This window comes from Hakea prostrata, chromosome 2 (genome assembly GCF_041222555.1).
Source record: "Hakea prostrata isolate BN-2017 chromosome 2, UWA_Hpros_2, whole genome shotgun sequence".
NCBI lineage: Eukaryota > Viridiplantae > Streptophyta > Magnoliopsida > Proteales > Proteaceae > Hakea > Hakea prostrata.
The window spans coordinates 52,079,947-52,099,565 of NC_142601.1; the positions used below are offsets into that span (position 1 = coordinate 52,079,947).

General features: G+C 37.4%; 1 protein-coding gene across 1 annotated transcript in view; it reads right to left on the reverse strand.

The window, feature by feature from the left end:
- Window positions 1-19,619, reverse strand: part of LOC149024799 (phosphoglucomutase, cytoplasmic) — a 50,816-nt gene that overhangs the window by 9,608 nt on the left and 21,589 nt on the right. The window contains exons 4-15 of the mRNA XM_089144996.1: window positions 18,463-18,576; window positions 18,261-18,323; window positions 11,432-11,551; window positions 11,188-11,288; window positions 10,438-10,497; window positions 10,238-10,337; window positions 9,977-10,134; window positions 9,818-9,913; window positions 9,591-9,654; window positions 4,638-4,719; window positions 4,356-4,531; window positions 4,179-4,255 (exon numbers count right to left, since the gene is read on the reverse strand). Coding sequence (XP_089001122.1) covers window positions 4,179-4,255; window positions 4,356-4,531; window positions 4,638-4,719; window positions 9,591-9,654; window positions 9,818-9,913; window positions 9,977-10,134; window positions 10,238-10,337; window positions 10,438-10,497; window positions 11,188-11,288; window positions 11,432-11,551; window positions 18,261-18,323; window positions 18,463-18,576 — 1,211 coding nt within the window. The remainder of the gene's footprint in view (window positions 1-4,178; window positions 4,256-4,355; window positions 4,532-4,637; window positions 4,720-9,590; window positions 9,655-9,817; window positions 9,914-9,976; window positions 10,135-10,237; window positions 10,338-10,437; window positions 10,498-11,187; window positions 11,289-11,431; window positions 11,552-18,260; window positions 18,324-18,462; window positions 18,577-19,619) is intronic.

Here is a 19,619-nt window from a genome sequence, read left to right on the forward strand (position 1 = left end):
TGATATTACTGAATGGACTGGATTAGAAGATGTGGTCAAAGCAGACGCAGATCCTCCAATCGGCTCGAGCAAATAAAGTCCATTGTCTAGTTTACCACGTCCAATCTCCTTCCCCGTGACCAGATCCTGTAAGACACAGTAAGATGGGAAAAAAGTTACTTTACAATTCAAGTCATGTGTAAGACTACTGATAGAGAGCAAGTTAGTAGAGAAAGAGGGAACATATAAAACTATAAACAAAGAAAGTGATGGAGAATGCTAATGGTCCCTTTTCCAGCAATGGAAGAATATGAGTCATCAGCAATTCGAACTTTATCCTTTCCAGAAGTTGGAGAATATTGTAAGAAAGAGGAGGATAAACCTGTCATATGATCTATGGCTCCTGTATCAATGATCTAATGAGTAGAAACTGAAGAAACTTGAAAGCCTGTAAAAGTTTTACCTGAAGTAGCAAGGTAGAAGTTGGTAGAGGAAGTAATGGTAGAGGTTGTACCGGCAGTAGAAGACTGCAGAATACGTCGCAGAGTAGCGAACTCCTCCTGTGAAAAACCAACGTCTGCAAAGGGAGTGGTGGCAACTGTCTCAGAAAGATTAGCCTTTGGTTTCCCCTTTCTTTGTGCTCTCTTTTGCTCAAAATCAGCGAGCTTCCCATGGAGCTTCCAACAATTTGCCTTGGTATGATAGGGTTTGTGACAGTGCTCACACTTGACAATCTCCTTAGCTAAATCAGATTTAGTGGTAACAGACTGTAAGGATAATTTCTCCACAATATGAGAAAAGGGAGAACGGCTTAATACTTGCACTCTGATCTGATCATACTCCACATTCAAACCTGCCAAGAAGTCATATATTTGAATCTTATCAATGTGTTTCTTATAAGTAGCCACATCATCTGGATTAGTGGGATGATAATCCCCATAATGATCCAACTCTAGCCAAAGAGATCGCAACTCAGCATAATAGTGGGCCACAGTCAGTTCCTTTTGGGTAGTCTCACGAAGCTTTTTCCGGAGCTCATAAATCTGGGCATCATTCCCCAACTGTCCATATGTTTCAGTAGTAGCCTTCCATATTTGGGCTGCAGTATCAAGTAATAAATATCCACAGGCAATATTTGGATTCATGGAATTCAAAAAAAATGACATAATAAGAGAGTCAGTCGAGATCCATTTATCCTGTAAAACACCTATGGTAGGAGGTTTGATAGTGGTGCCCGTAATGTGTCCAAGAAGTTCTCTTCCAGTAATAGTCAGGTAAGCAGATCGAGACCAGATCAAATAATTTGTTCCATCAAATCTCACTGAAAGAGGATGAAGAGTGTGATAATGTTTGGAGCTAGTGGGAATAGGAGTACCATCAATAGGTGTCATGTTGACAAAATTTTCTGCAATTCTTCAGTCTTCACCCTTTCGAAGTAACAGAAACATCGTAGAATGTAATAGCCGAACAACCCAAACAATTCTAAGTAATGAGCCAATTTTTTCTCTCTCTCTCTCTCTCTCTCTCTCTCTCTCTCCTTTTTTTTTTTTTTTTTACTATAAAAAAATACTAATAAACCCTGAAAAGTATGAGCCCCTGAAACATCAATAAATAAATAAATATATATATATATATGGATTTCGAACCGTAGGAAGAAAAATATGGTTCGACCAAAGTAGGTTTGGTCTGGTGGTTTAGTCCAGGCGATAGGTTTAATGGGATTTGGACCAAAGGAGGTTTGGTCTGGTAGTTTAGTCCAAGCGATAGGTTTAATGGGATTGCAGAAGCATCGTCCCAAATCGAAACATCATCCCAAATCGAGAATGGAAGAAAACCAGAGCAGGCGATAAGCTTAATGGGATTTCAGAAGTATCGTCCCAAATCAAGAATGGAAGAAGCAAATCGATTTCAAAAGGTTTACCTAGGTGATGGCGGTGGTTTGATGGAAGAAGCTAATCTGAGTCTCGCTTGGAAGAAGCAAGCGAGTTGATGGACTTTTTTTTTCTTCCCTTCACTTTGGTCGATGGCGGAAGCAAGGTTGAAGTGAAAGCTCTGTTAGGTGCGATGGGATGTTGCAAATGAAGAAGAAGAAGTTCAGTTGCAGCAGTGATGGTATAATTGCAGCGACGATAGCTTCTGGATAAGTATCTCGGCAATGGAGGTAGGCCTGGTCTTCTCAGTGAGATTTTTTTTTTTTTTCTCTCTTCCCTAATCGAACTTAGACTCTGATGCCATGTTGAGAATGGTAGAATGGCTAATTGATCAATGATCTCAAGCCCTCTATTTATAATAAAGTGGAAAGTACACTATTACAAGGAATAGAATTTTACATGAATACAAACTCTAATTTAACTCCTATACAAACTCTAATTGTACTCCTAGCAGAATCCAACACATGTTCATAGTTAAAATTACAAAGTTGATTTAAACTACAAAGTTACAACTCAAGAGTCAAGACTTGAACCTATGTGCTAAGCACTAACCACTATGCTACTTATTAGTCACTAAGCATAGGCACTACCATCCACTTTGACCTCCATATTGCCGCCTAGGTGCCCATTTTATCGCCTAGGTGGCACCCCCAACTACTTTGGTCGCCTTAACAACCATGACAAAAACAACACAATAACAAACTCAAAATATCAAAAAAGGAAAGACTACTCTTCAATCAAAAGGGTTACATAAACTTAATGGGAAATTAAAAAAAAAAAGAAACAAACTCAAAACATGACCAACTAAACTAATGAAATAAATCTTGTTTTGCTACTTTCTACCCACATTTTGGGCCCAATACAAAGATATCCATTGGATCACCCCAATGCTTATTTCCAATAAAATAAGTACATTTATGAGTTATCTACATCAATTTCTCCCAATAGTAAGACATAATGGAGTTTCCACATGAGTGCATCACGTGTAGGCCTACATGTTTGAAGTGTGTTATATACATTGCTGTTGCCTTTACTTAACAGCTCAAGCTTTAAATAGAAGTGGTTGTAACATGATATTAGAGCATTTGATATACATTTTGTTCCCCTCAATTAACAACTAGAGTTTTTTTCTCTAGCTGTAAATCGTAAAAGATATCAAAGTAGGAAGTTTGAGTGTTAAATCCTTGGAAAGTTCAATGGGATTCCCCAGCACTTTCTACCCATACTATGGTATTTTCACGTGAATGTGTCATGTGGGGACCATTATGTATAGGCCAGCATATGTGGGGAGTGTTTACATCAACTTATTTGACAGCTCAATGTCACAACCCACCCAAATATAGGCCACCAGCCCAACATTGAAGGCCTATGGGCTAATCCCTCAAGGTCCATGTGCCTCACTTATGTGGCCCACGTGGCCTAGCCCATAAAGATTCGTATTGGGCCAAGAATGGCCCATTATCTAGAAGGTCCTACAATTAGAGAGAAGACTAGAAATATCTAGCCCTTCGTAAATATCTAGATTTTAGAATCCTACCTTAGAAATATCTAGGAAGTAGGAACTTTTAAGAAAACATCTTCTACCTAGAATGTTCTCCACCATTGGATGGAGGACACTTATGTAAATCCTAAACATACATTGTGCATTGGGGCGCCTATAAATGGGGGGGTCTCATGGTGTGAAGGCACCAAGCAATTGAGTCCAACAGCTTGTGAGTGAGTTCAAGAAGCAATAGGAGTTCCATTCTCTCAAACTCTCTTATCTTCCAAGTTTCTCTTCCCCACTCTCATAGGGACATTAAAGATTGACTTAGTACTAGTGAAGTGCTAAGTGCCAACATGGTTGGCTTAGTAGAAGACTAAGGCCGTGACATCAAGCTCTTAAAAATAAGCCAGTTGTAACAACAACATGACTACAGCTGCCTAATGTGGAGGTTGGGCAGACACCTGAAATACTTCAAATTGAGAAAATGATTTGGTCCAGAAAAAGGGAAGTTGTTTCAATGTAAACCAGGAAACTTGAGCCTACTGGGAGCAGCTGATCTCCCTTTCGAGGGTCAATGCCAGCAAAAAAAATGGATTAGTTAGAGAAACCAGGAATTAGAAGGAATATCGTTGTTATCTAAAGCATGTACCAATCCAATCTTCTGGATTCTGATTCTTCTACTCAATCAAATCAACCCAGTATAATTCTTTTTCCTCTCCATGAGTTCCATGAGAAAGAACTTTAAACAAGAAGGTGAAAGCTCGAGAATTTGATAAACATACTTGTTCACATCAGGTAGAGAAGCTTGTAGCTGGACTAAATATGCCATTAGCTCCTTTGCTGCACCAGCATCAACATTCTACAAGAAAGAATTTGAACAAGTGCACAGGAAGATGAAGCATGCTATGGACCAAGGAATAAAGATTAAACTGTTAAAAAATAAAATTCACGTCACATACTTCATAGTCATAGCGAGTATAGTAATGGCGACCATATGTAGCCCAATGCTGAGTAACTATGTCTTCAACAGAGATCAGTTTTCCTTCATTAAGATTGTCCTTATTTTTGTAGGCAAGAATAGACAGCCAAGCCAAAACTGCCCAAATGCCATCTTTCTCCCTTATATGATCAGAACCTGTAAGCAAAGCATAAACATACGTAGAATTTTTGTACTTCTATATATGAAAGAAAGATGAGGGGAACATAATCATCCAGAAAAAGCCTCAAAGAATAGAATTTACCAGTTCCAAAACTTTCTTCTCCACAAACTGAACACATTCCAGCATCCATCAAGTTCCCAAAAAATTTCCAGCCCGTTGGCACCTGATCAGAACATAAAGAGGAGACCATATTGTGGAAAATCTTAGAATCATATCATAATATTTTATTAGTATCTTTAATCTAAGTAGATCAGATTGTAATATTCTATTACGGGTATTTTTCTTATTATTGCAATCTTCTATTCTAGGTAGATTACTCATTGATTGTAATCTTCTATTCTAGGTAGATTTCTCATTGATTGTAATCTTCTATTCTAGGTAGATTTCTCATTGATTGTAATCTTCTATTCTAGGTAGATTTCTCATTTATTGTAATCTTCTATTCTAGGTAGATTTCTTATTTATTCTAATCTTCTAGGTAGGATATTCTTTCCTATTTCATAGATAGCAGTTGTGTATATATTGATTGTTAAGTTCTGAATAAGATACTGAAGAATCAAACATTTCAATTCTTATTTCGTCATGGCATCAGAGCCAACCAATCTTGGGATTGCTGTCCAACTTTCAGGCCTTCATTGCCTTTAATCTCTGGTGTTTCCGCCACACAGAGATTATTCTTCCTTTGGCCTTTATCGCCATTCTTTATTTTGCTCTGTTCTGTTTATTTTTCCTTACTTGAAAAACAGATTTTTTATTTCTCCGCCTTATCTGTCATTCTATTGCATCTTTGGTTACTGTTTCACATACTATTTTTAAGCACCTACAAAGAGTATGTCAGAACCAAGAGAGGTTACTTTCGGGACTGCATTTGATCAGAAAATAAAAAATTTGCAGAATGGAGAATTGTAAAACAAAGACAATCTATGGTGTACCTACTGCAAGAAAGCTCGTCACACACGGGAAAGATGCTGGAAACTTCATGGTAAACCTCCTAGCCGAGAGTGGCGGCACAAAGGAGAGCAATCTGGAAATAATGGTCAGGCGCATGTTACATCTGCACAGCAACCTGAAGTCACTAATAAAGAGGTTGCTAGCCTTAATCAGGAGGACATAGAACGTGTAAAGACTCTTTTGAGCAACCTTAACAAAAAACCAGGTACATGTTCTTTGGCATATTCAGGTGAGTTTGCACTTTCTATTGGATTAAATGTCTCTAATAATTCTCTTCCAAGCCCCTGGATCATAGATTCAAGTGCAACTGACCACATGACACACTCACCAAATCTTTTCACCACATATTCTCCCTGTCCAAGTAGTAGGAAGATAGCTACTGCTGATGGCTCGTTAACTACTATGGCTGGAACTGGAAATATTGAGCTCAACTCATCCTTCACCTTGAAAAATGTCCTACATGTTCCTAGACTATCTACAAATCTCGTTTCTGTGAAGAAACTCACGCAAGATTTACATTGTAATGTAGTCTTTCACCATAGTCATTGTATATTTCAGGACAAGGATTCGGGGAGGACGATTGGACATGCTAGAGAAAGGGATGGACTCTACTACCTTGAGGCACCAAGCCAATCACATGCTACTAATGGTAGTCCTTCTCAAACCAATAAAGAAAAAATCTGGCTTTACCATAACAGACTTGGACATCCTTCCTTTAGGGTAATCAGTCTTTTGTTTCCTTCTTTGTTTCAAGGCATACATGTCGATGAGTTTCATTGTGATGTGTGTGAGCTTGCTAAACACAAGTGTGTACCACTTCCTTTAAGCAAGAAAAGAAGTTCCATCCCCTTTTATCTCATTCATAGTGATATTTGGGGTCCTTCTAGAATTCCTAATGTGTCTGGGGCTAGGTGGTTCGTGTCATTCATTGATGATTGCACTCGTGTCTCATGGATTTTTCTACTCAAAAACAAATCCGATGTTAGTTGTGTTCTTCCCAACTTCCATTCCATGGTTAAAAACCAATTTGGAGTTAGTATAAAAAGATTTAGATCTGATAATGCCAGAGACTATTTCAATCAAATTCTAACTCCATTCTTTCAAAGGGAGGGAATTATACATGAGTCATCGTGCGTTGATACCCCACAACAAAACGGAGTAGCTGAACGGAAAAATGGCCACCTTCTTGATGTAACTAAAGCCTCCCTATTCCAATACAATGTGCCTAAGTCATTTTGGGGGGAAGCAGTCCTCACAGCAACTCATCTCATAAATCGGCTGCCTTCGAGAGTCTTAGGATTCAAGAGTCCAATGGATGTCCTTTCCAGCTTCTACCCAAACCTAAAAACGACAAATAACCTTGTTCCTCGAATTTTTGGGTGTGTCTCATTTGTTCATATTCATGGACCACATCGGGGTAAATTAGATCCTAGAGCACTCAAATGTTTATTTATAGGATATTCCTCCACTCAAAAGGGCTATAAGTGCTATCACCCTCCTTCAAAACGGTTCTATGTTTCCATTGATGTCACTTTTCATGAACATAAGTGTTATTTTTCAACACCTCATCTTCAGGGGGAGCATTCAATAATGGAAGATAAGAATGGGAATTCCTTACTTGACTTAGAGTTCACTCCCAAATACTTCACTATGTCACCAGAGTCAAACCGTGAACAACCTAAACTTGTGTGTCGACTCACTGTGTCAAACCGTGAACAACATGAACATATGTCAAACTTTGAAATGAATGAGCCTATTCCTGATATTGAGCATGTGAGATTTGGCAAAGGAAAGGTGTTCTCAAGGAAGAAGAATCTTGTTCCAGAATCAGTGCAAGTTCAAGACTCCAATCCAAATTCTGGAAATGAGGTACAAATGACTAATCCTTCACTACAAACCAAATTCGATGTGCCCACAGATAGTAATGAACTAGACCTTCCTATTGCCATTAAGAAAGGCACTAGAGAATGCACAACGAAACCCATGTACCCTCTTGCCCAATACTTGTCCTTTAAACATTTTCCCCATCACATAAAGCCTTTCTGGTAAGCTTAAACACCATTGCCATTCCTAACACCTTATCTGAGGCTTTATCCAATAAGGAGTGGAAGCAAGCTATGAATGTGGAGATGGAAGCATTAGAAAGCAATGGAACATAGGAACTTATAAGATTACCAAAAGGGAAGAAACCTGTGGGGTGCAAATGAGTATATACATTGAAGTATCGAGCAGATGGATCTTTAGAAAGGTACAAAGCAAGGTTGGTAGCCAAGGGCTACACCCAGACTTACGAGATTGACTACCTTGAAACATTTGCTCCAGTTGCAAAAATGAATACTGTCAGAATCTTACTATCCTTGGCGGCAAATTATGGTTGGGACTTGCAACAGTTTGATGTTAAAAATGCATTCTTGCATGGTGAACTAAAGGAAGAAATTTACATGGAGGTTCCACCAAGTTATGAGAAGGATTTAGCAGCTAATATTGTATGCAAGTTAAAAAAGGCCTTATATGGACTCAAACAGTCACCGCGGGCATGGTTTGGCATATTTACTAAAGTCATGATTAGTATGGGTTACAAGCAAAGTCAAGGAGACCATACATTGTTCATCAAGCACTCATCATCTGGGGGAGTCACGGCACTACTTGTGTATGTTGATGACATAATAGTGACAGGAAATGAAGAAAAAGAGAAACAAAATTTGACTTAATGCTTGGCTAAGGAATTTGAGATCAAGGCTTTAGGAAGATTAAAATACTTCCTTGGCATTGAAATTGCTCACTCTCAACAAGGCATTTTCATCTCTCAACAAAAGTATATCACTGATCTCCTAAAAGAAACAGGAATGGCCGCGTGTAAACCAGCAAGCACTCCAATAGATCCCAACAGAAAACTTGGGAATGCAGAAGAAGATGTTGTTGTGGACCGAGAGATGTATCAAAGACTAGTAGGAAGACTAACCTACTTGTCTCACACAAGGCCAGACATAGCATATGCAGTTAGTGTAATCAGCCAATTCATGCACAGTCCAAAGGAAATTCACTTGCATGCAGCTCACCGTGTGCTACAATATTTAAAAGGGACGCCAGGGAGAGGCCTTTTATTTAGAAGGAATAAAGGAATGATACAAGAAGCATACACTGATGCTGATTATGCGGGAGGTCGAGTAGTAGATAGAAGGTCAACCACAGGATATTGCACATTTCTTGGTGGCAATCTTGTGACATGGAGGAGCAAGAAGCAGAATGTTGTGGCTCGGTCAAGTGCAGAAGCCGAATTTCGTGCAATGGCTCAAGGAATATGTGAATTACTTTCGTTGAAGATTATCTTAGAAGACCTAAAGTTTGAATGGGGTGGACCAATGAGACTCTACTGTGACAACAAATCAGCAATCAGTATAGCACATAACCCTGTTCAACATGACCGAACCAAGCACATTGAGATTGACAGACACTTCATCAAAGAGAAGCTGGATAGCGGACTGATTTATACGCCGTATGTGTCTACACATAGTCAACTTGCTGATGTACTTACTAAAGGATTGAGCAGCTCAGCCTTTCAAAAATGCATATCCAAGCTGGGAATGGAGAATGCCTATTCACCAGCTTGAGGGGGAGTGTGGAAAATCTTAGAATCATATCATAATATTTTATTAGTATCTTTAATCTAAGTAGATCAGATTGTAATATTCTATTACAGGTATTTTTCTTATTATTGCAATCTTCTATTCTAGGTAGATTACTCATTGATTGTAATCTTCTATTCTAGGTAGATTTCTCATTGATTGTAATCTTCTATTCTAGGTAGATTTCTCATTGATTGTAATCTTCTATTCTAGATAGATTTTTCATTTATTGTAATCTTCTATTCTAGGTAGATTTCTTATTTATTCTAATCTTCTAGGTAGGATATTCTTTCCTATTTCATAGATAGCAGTTGTGTATATATTGATTGTAAAGTTCTGAATAAGATACTAAAGAATCAAACATTTCAATTCTTATTTCATCACATATAATCCCGATGAAAAATTTTTAGAATAGACCGTCTATGAAGAAGTTTATTTACTTTGTACAGTAAAGTACCTCAAAAAACTTCAGATTTAAATGTTTAGCTACCACATCAAGTGCAGCTGATGTAGGCATGCTCCTGCAAACAAATATCAGAAAATTATATGGTGATCTTCACTGGAAAATAGTTCATGCAGTACTAAAAATTGACTGCATGTAAGAATGAATGAAATACACAGGGACGAAAGAGAAGCATAAATTTACAATGTAGTTGTCAAGAAAATAACACATCAGACATGTACCTGGCAACTCCCTTCAGACCCCCCGAGAAATACGGAATGGACTGAACAGCATTTGCAGCAATAATCGCAACAGAATCCGAAGGAGTCACAAAAAACCTAAGGAAACACACGGTTAAGTTCATGGAGAAAACACTCATCAAACAGCAAGTGTGCTAATACCTTTTACCAAGGATCATGTTACGATCTGCATCACCGTCAGCAGCTGCACCAAATTCAGGTAGTTCCTGTTCTGGGTTTGTCTTGCCTAAACCCATGCGAGCAACCAACTCCTTTGCATAGGTCAGGTTGGGATCTGGATGCCCTCCACCAAAGTCTTCCTGTTTGTACAAAGCCACCCTAAGAACTGCTACAAAGAATGCACTAGATAGCAAAATATAACACTTTTGGCTGCAAAAGAGACACCTATAAATTCATCAATACCTTTGGTGTACAGTTCAGTAATGAACTTTCTTTTGCACCAAGCTCTTCTACAAAAATACGGCTAGCATAAGCTCCAGCTACTCCATGAAGTGCATCATAACTGAAAACGAAAATTGATAAGATCTATGTTGTGAAACATAACCTAAAATGACGACGCCAGATCAGGTAAAATAAAATCAGAAGTAAAGCCATCTGTATACCAGAATGTGAATTTTGGAGATGCAAGCAGCTTGTGGATAGACTCAAAATCAAAAATTGACCTGGACAATTAAGACAAGAATGTCATATTTACTAGTGAAAAAGCAGCAACAGAATTGCAGTGCATAGGAAGATTAGGTTAAATTGCAACTAGAGAAGTACTATAGTCGGAAGACCACGGATCCTTAAGCAACACATAGGAGGCGTACATAACTGTCAAAATGAACTAATCGTTTAATCATTACAACCATCAAAAACAAGTAAAAAAAAAATTATGTTCCATAGTCAGAACCCATATGAGTTATGGTATATTAAATTTGAATGTTAACCACTTCAGTTTTCAGATGCCATTTGTGCATTGACCTTCACGTATGCTTGAATAGTATAATTTCTACAAGATTTATTTTCTTGCCAATTTCAAGTCAGGTGAACCTTATTTAGCAGAAACTTCATCAGAACCCATCTCCCTTGATCCCCAAAGAAAAACAAAATAAAGATGGTCAGTTTTAAAACCATAAATAAATGAAAATACAAGATACCATACGGTACTTCATACCATCAAAAGGTGTAGCTACAAGGGAATATGTTCAGAAGTCTTAGAAACTTGTCAAGGTATCACTATTACGACTTCCCGCTTTCATGCTTCATCATCAACTCAGTCGAATAAATAATAGTTATATCCTATCCCAGTAGACATATTAACTTATTCAAAAAGAGAGTACTAAGGTGGCACAATGTGTATGATTACTCACTTCATCAATTTGACATAATCACTAGCAGAATCAAAAACATCAACGTCAAACTGTCCCTCTGGCCCCTGGAAACTTGTTACACCTATGGTAGAAATATCCACCTACAGAATTCATGAGATAATTAGGAAATAATAACTCTCAGAAAACATAAACTATTTAGGCAGACGGTCATTTTTCCGCTGGGAAGAAACGCTACACTCGAACAGGGAAAAAAATTAATATCCTTCTAGCATATAGTCAGTACATCTGGTAAATCTTCTGCAATGAAGTACTCCTTTATTGATTTTGTATTCTCATAGATCTTATCTGTGATTGCCTCTGGAGCAGGTCCACCATTTTCCATGTTGTATTTGATCCCAAAATCCTGAGAAACAAAGATTATAAATATAGTTAGACATCTCAGCAACCAGATGCATTTTGTATCAGAAATGTTAACAATTTGGGACAATTTGTCGTTGGACTATCAGGAAATTTCAAGTAATCTTGCACAACAGTTTGGGACAATTTGTTGTTGGACTTCAGTCCTACTGTTATTTTTGTTTTGAGTCTATGATTAGATAGCAGTCCTAGTCTAAGTAGGAGTCCTAGTTAAAATAGAATTCATTTAGTAGCAAGTTTATTTAAAACAGAATTCTTTGTGTTGTCCTAGTAGGAATACTTTAATTTAGGCTTATAAATACAAGGCCTAGGCATGGCTTATAAATACGAGGCCTAGGCATTTAATCACATCAGTTTATTGATGAATAAACATTTGCAAAGAGTTACACCCAAAGGAGAGCATGACTGTGGTTGCCCAGGGTTTCCAAGTTGGAGGAAACCCTGCTGCAGCTTTACCGTGTTATTTGTTCTGAAGTTCTTCAAACCAACAGTATGCAGCAAGTCAGTGATCATCCTGCCCCCTCCAAAAAAAATTAATAAATAAATAATTCCCCATCTCCTACCTCCTCTCAAACCCCTTCTAAATCCCTCCTCTTCCTTGCAGCACCATGTATTCCTTCTCCAAATCCTAAAAACCTACAACTCCCAGTTCCCTCCACCAAATCCCATCCACTCTTGGGATTAACATCCTCCGATTCCCATTAGCACTCAACCCAAGTTGCAGCCCCAACGCTTCTCCAGGAACCCTGGAAATTAGTATCTTTATTTTCCCTAGAACCATAACTTTCTGATACCAACTTTTGTTATGCCCCCATTTACTAGGGTCAGGTGAGGCCCATGACACCTAAATTTTATTGGGAGACATGGCAATTACTTCCCTTTTTCCTCATCTTGGAAAAAAATGGAAACCATTATCACTATGCAACAGCAAAAACATTTATATTGAAAGAGGGGGCAAGTATAAACTTTAGATTATCTTATGGCAACTATAAATAGTATAGTTATACAAAGCCATAGTCTTCAATATTATAGTGTAATCTAAATAGGACATCTCTACTATCTTATACAAAATCCCCAAAAGTGTAAACAGAACACTTGAACTAAGATATAATAAACAACCAAACCCTAACAGGAACTTGAGCTTTCAATCTTTTTTTTGGATTGCAATAAAGGTTTGGATTGCAACCAAACCTTAACCATATCCTGAGACCGCATGTCTGTATACATAAAGGTAGGAATGAGCTACATTAGCCCAGTGAATATTATAACACAACCATGCTACAGCCAGGATAATACATGAAAATAAAAGTTGAATATTATAACACAATCATGCTACAATCCGGATAATAAATGAAAACAAAAGTTATAACATATGCTAAACAAAACATTTCCTTTGAAGAAAATACATGTTATGGAAAACGTATCTCTTTTCGAATTCTTTCACATATTTTTATTTCTGCTTCTCTGGCATTTATAATTTTAAGCCTAGGCAAATCCAAAAGATGCATTTCTCTAGACCACCGAAGTGGCCTCTGTCTCTTCCACCGAAGTGGTCACTACCTCTTACCACCAAAGTGGTGACATCACCGAAGTGGTCTTTGTCTCTTACCACCGAAGTGGCTTCTGTCTCGTCATCAAAGTGGTTTCATTCTCTGAGCACAAGGCAATGTACATCTCGTAGATTGTCATCATTGGCTTAGACTTAGTCTTTCCACTTTACTCTAGCCGCAAGAGTTGCACTCGTCAACATTGTATCTTTTATTCCATTTCAACCTTACAATTAAACTTTACATTTAATCATTTAAAATGCAAGGATAATAATAACTGCATAAATAAATCCACTGGATTACCAAATCATAGCCAAATCTTGAACATGCCAGTATGTGAATCAATCATGCACATAATATGCGAATTAATCATGTGTATAATAATCAGATGTGGAATCCAAAATATTATGAAACAAACCATATGCAGCAAGCAACTCTTAATAGTAACAAAAACAATGCCTTCATTCGTAGCATGAATTAGGTTATAATACTCACATGTCTTCCCTCATCGAAAATCGAATGATTTTTGGTTTTTGGATTTGACTATAATACCTCAAGGTGTTAGAGAAACTTCCTCTCTCTCTCTCTCTCTCTCTCTCTCTCTCTCTCTCTCTCTCTCTCTCTCTCTCCTCTCTCTTCACTTTGAAAGCCACAAATATCCTCTTTGCCAAAATACCCAACCCCTATTTATAGGTGGTAGAAATAAGTAATTAAAATATATTAGCATTAACACCTCACCCCTCCCCCCCCCCCCCCCCCACCCCCTTTTTATCTCTTTTTTACTCCTCCACCTCCATGTTAACCATGGAGGTGGCATGGGGAGAGGAGAGTGCCACCTCCTCCTTTCTTCACCGATTATTTATCACCTTTAATGAAATGCATTTTAACCCGATTATGCATTAGGGGTTTAAACGTCACTCATTATTTAAATAGTCTAAAGGATTGAGAGCATACCAACACAGCATTAAAATAATAGTATAATGAGATGTTGGGCATCACATCTACCCCACTTTAAAATAAATTTATTTTACCTGATCAACTGAAAAGCAGCAACTATTAGGTCCTCATATCAAAATCCAGCTCCCATGACACCTTTTGACCCGAATGATTACTCCACAACACCTTTACAAGGGGTGTTGTCCTATTCCTTAATTTCTTCTCTCTTCGCTACAATAGCTCAATTGGCTTCTCTTCGTAGGAAATATATTCTTTCAACTCTAATGGTTTGTATTTGTAACACGTGTAAGGTTTGCTAAATACTTTTTCAGCATCATTATATGGAACACATAATGTATGTTGGAAATCTGTGGGGTGGATGTGATGCCCCACATCTCATTATACTATTATTTTAATGCTATGTTGGCATGCTCCCAATTCCCTAGACTATTTAAATAATGAGTGACGTTTGGACCCCTAGTCCATAACCAAGTCAAAACACATTTTCATTCGTAGACCCCGCATGCAATAGAATTAGGCTGGGCCAAAGACAAGAAAGAATCAACGTAATTTTCTAAATCCAGAGGAACTAATGATTGGATCCCTAAGTGGGTCGTATAGATGGAAGTGGGCCTACAAGCACATAAGATAAGTGCATTAATTATTTAATTAAATACAATATATAGTTATATACATACCTATGTACTGACATATGATATTAATAAAAAGGTTCATAACATAGTGTGTGTGTGTGTATATATATATACACACACATACCTATGTACTAACATATGATATTAATAAAAAGGTTCATAACTAGTATATATATATTTATAAAAAGGTTCATAACATAACATAATATATATATATATATATATAAGATTTCTTGTCTGGTCGGAAGAGTCCTCCGAATATATATATATATATATATATTATCAAAGGTGATGAATAATCGGTGAAGAAAGGAGAAGGTGGTTCTCCTCTCCCCTTCCACCTCCATGGCTAACGTGGAGGTGGGGGAATAAAAGAGAGATAAAATTAAATAAAAAATAAAAAGAGGGGTGAGGTGTCAATGCCTCGTATATATAATTGCATATTTCTACCACCTATAAATAAGGGGCGGATATTTTGGAAAAGATGATATTTATGACTTTCAAAGTGAAAAGAGAGAAGAAAGAAAAACAAAAAAAGAGAGAGAGCGAGAGAGGGAGAGGTAGCCTCGCTAACACCCTAAGGTATTATAGTTGAATCAAAGTAACCGAAAATCATTCAATTTTCGATAGGAAAGACAGGTAAGTATTATAATGCAACTCATGTTATGGTATTATAGTTTGACTATCATGAGTCGCTTGCAAGATTATGTGCATTTCGGTCACACAATATTATTATATTTATTGGATTATGCATCCAATTGTTATATGTATGACCAATTTGCATACATGCACGGGTTTCAGGATTTGGGTATGATTAAGTAATCCAATGGATTAATTTATGCAGTTATTATTTTCATTGTATTTTAAATGATGAAATATAGAGTTTAATAAATGCAAGACTGAAAGAGAATAGAAGACATAGTGCTAATGAGCACAATCCTTGTGACCAGAGTAAAGTGAAAAGACTGAGTTTGGACCAATAATGGCAATCTACGGGGTGTATATTACCTTGCACTCAAAGAATGAAACCACTTCTATGATAAGAGATAGAGGCCACTTCGGTGGTATCAGCACTTTGGTGGTAAGAGACAGAGGCCACTTCGGTAGTATTGCCACTTTGATTGTAAGAGATAAAGGCCATTTGGTGGTATTGCCACATCGGTGGTAAGAGACAAAGGCCACTTTGGTGGTATCGTCACTTTGGGGGTAAGAGACAGAGACCACTTCCACTTCGATGGTAAAAGATAAAGTCCACTTCGGTGGTAAGAGACAAAGGCCACTTTTGTGGTATTGCCACTTCGGTGGTAAGAGACAAAGGCCACTTCAATGATATCACCACTTTGGTGGTAAGAGACAGAGACCAGTTCGATGGTAAGAGATAGAGAACACTTCGGTGGTAAGAGACAAAGGTCACTTTGGTGGTATTGCCACTTCGGTGGTACAGAGACGGAGGCCATTACGGTGGTCTAAAGAAATGTGCATCCTCTAAATTTGCCCAGGCTTAAAACTATAAATGCTAGGCAGAGATGAAAATATGTGAAAGGATTTGGAAAGAGACATGTTGCAAATACGTTTTTTTCACAACATATATTTTCCGCAAAGGAAATGTTTTGTTTGGCATGTGTGATAACTTTTATTTTAATGTGATGTCATTTGTGGCATGGTTGTGTTACAATATTCATTGGGCTACTATAGCTCATTTCCCCCTTACTATGTACAGATAGGTGGACTCAGGACAAGGGTAAGGATATTGCAATCCAAGAAAATGATTGAAAGCTTAAGTTCTTGTTAGATTTTGGTAGTTTGGCTTATCTTAGTTCAACAGTTATATTTACACTTTTGAGGTTTTGTATAAGATAGTAGATATGTTCTGTTTAGATGATACTGTAAGAAGGCTATAGCTTTGTATAACTATACTATAATAGTTGTCATCAAATAATCTGAAGTTCGTACTTGCCTTCTCTTTTAATATAAATGTTTCCGTTGTGGCATAATGATAATGATCTCCATTTTTTCCAAAATGAGGAAAAAGGGAAGTATCTTCCATGGCTCCCAGTAGGGTTTAGGTGTCATGGGCCCCACTTGGCCCTAGTAAATGGGGGCCTGATAGAAGTTGGTATCAGGAATTGAATATGAAACTGAAGGCATACCAAGTTCAACTTTAATTTTCAAAAACCCAATACCCTAAAACCTTCTAGCCAAACCCTATACATCTCCCCTCAACCCTAAAATCCCCTGAAAACACTAGAAACCCTAGGATCAGGGTTTAGAGTCCAAATTACCCTAATTGCAGGGTCAAAAAACCGCTATTCATGAAGGATCCTTGGTAATTGGTCCTCTTCTTATTGGGGGTTATATCAAAAAGCCTTGAGGCGAGTTGGGATGATGGTGGATAGACCTAAAGGCAAGTTGCATCCATAGCTCAATTTGACTTCCCTAGAGACCCTTTCACTCGAGCACTTATAGATATGTTACCACTACTACAGCTTTTCATTCTCTAAGAACAACAAATACATTCTAACAAGATAGGAATCCGAGTTGCATTCTAACAACTTAACTGAATTTTGAAACAAACTTTAATTGGACTCGGGCTTTATAGTTCAATCCTTACAAGGACACTCCATCAATTATAACCATGCCTGAACTAAATAACATGCTTCAGCTCTAATAATGCGTAACTCAATAATATGTATCAATTCAAGTAAGAAATAGAAGAAAAAAATATAAAATAAGTAAAGGAATTTTCGTACTCACCTCATGTATTCGTGTTTTAGGTTCACTAAGTTGGCTGATTGCATAGAAAACCCATCAATGAAGGCCCAATACCTATATGATCCAAGCTTAAGCCTATTCCTAGGGAAAAGAACCAAATATGGGGCTGGTTCTGCATCGTTAAGTCACATGATGATACATCCAAGTCATAATTATCTCTAAAAGGAACAATCCTAAGCGAATTCAGATTCATTGCTGGTGCATAAGGACATTTAAGTTTGGACTTGAGCATTTTTGTACCAAAAAGAATGCATCGACAAAATGTTAGTCCAGGACCCAGCTGTGTCCAACCACAATAAAACATAAAAAGGGGTTATTACTCAGAGCTGCTCCACCTATCTAGGATCCTGGAAAAGTTATGGCCATTAACCAAAACCTAAAATTCTAAAACCAAATCCAATCAAATTTTAAACAAGAATTTAAAGCGTAAGAACTAAAACCAGTTAAAATATGGCAGACCATGGCAGGTTTCAGATCCGATCCATTGCATTTTATGTCCTGCAAACAGAAGTAAGATAGCCAACCAAAACTAAACAACTCCAGCTTGTACATATACTTCATTATATTTTTAAACATTATAGTTTTAGAATATGATTAACTGGCTTTCATCTGCTTTTCGAAACCAACAGCACTGACAGAAAATAAGCAGAAAAGTTTAATGGAAATTAAACAGTTGAACTGGAACATGAGAAAATATGATGAGTTTCTAATTTTCTTAGCAATAAAGACGATAGGAAGGTGACAGGTATGGTAGATAGCCTGCAAAATCAAGATATCTTCAACATACCTCATGAGGGCCACCAGGATTATGACTTGCAGTCAATATAAATGCTCCGGTTGCCTTGGATCCCTGACATTGAAATGCAATGTTCATCAGTTGACAGATTAACTTGTTTATGGTAGTTTTACTTAAACATATGAAACAAAATTTATTGAAAAAAAAAAAGTTAAGTTATTGGATATAATATTTTAAACCAACGTATACTTACATCAGCCCCAACTCTCTCACGGATTACAGCTGACACAGCAGGTGTTGAAAGTAATCCATTTTGTCCTACCCAAACCCGTCTTACTCCATTTGCAGCTGACATTTTAATAATAATCTGCCAATATTTAGGACAACAATTTAGCAATGAGATGACTGGAATTCACAATTGAACTTCAAAAGTTTTAGCCTGAATACATATACCAAAAATGCATACAAGAAGTAGATAAAAAGAAACTGTAACTGGGCAAAATGAAATATGAAACCTAACATGATTTATGATATGAAATTATGATTTATTCATAATTTCATAGCATTACTTAGCATTTCATATGATTTATTCATAATTTCATATCATTACTCAGTATATAATAATGCTATCATTACTTAGCATTTCATATGATTTATTCATAATTTCATATCATTACTTAGTATATAATAATGCCTCAAGAAAGCAACATATTTATGTAAACTTACTTCCATGTTCCCCCAAAAGGTCAAGGATACAGACAAATGGAGGGAACATAGAGCATCAATTAATCAAAATGACACTGGAACAAGATGTCCAAGAAGCAAATTTGCAGAGGTAAAAAGTATCGAAATTTTCTGTCACTCTCTTTTAACTTACTGCCCATTCACTCAAAATCCCCTGCTCAAAGTTCACCTCTGATTTCCCAAGAAAATGAACTTTTACCTACTTCTACCCTGCTGTTCTGAAATGGCCAAAAAAACCACCATTTACTGGTTTTCATGGTCATCTCCCTTTCTTATTCTGTTTTATTTCATTATGTTTCAGCAATCTCTCTCAATTGCTCATTTTATCCTCAATTTTACTCTTTCCGTCAGATGGTTCAACCTCCTCCTCCTGCCTCATGTTTGAGCTCCTCGAGGTCATGTAAGAATTGAAAGGAACAAAATTGCAATACCAGTGACCAAGATGGACCAGAGTTCATTGCAGTCAGTTGTGCACATATTGGCCAGTCTGGGCCTCCTGGCATTCCACCTATGGTTGCTGTATTGATTCACCTATTCTGACAGCCAAGAGAGTCTTTTGTGGTTGACGTTGTAAGCCACCGCCTGATATTGAACAGCTCTGCCACCAATGCAGTGATTACCAGCCTTTCCACTACATATTCTGCAAGTTTATGAGATTGTCTGTGA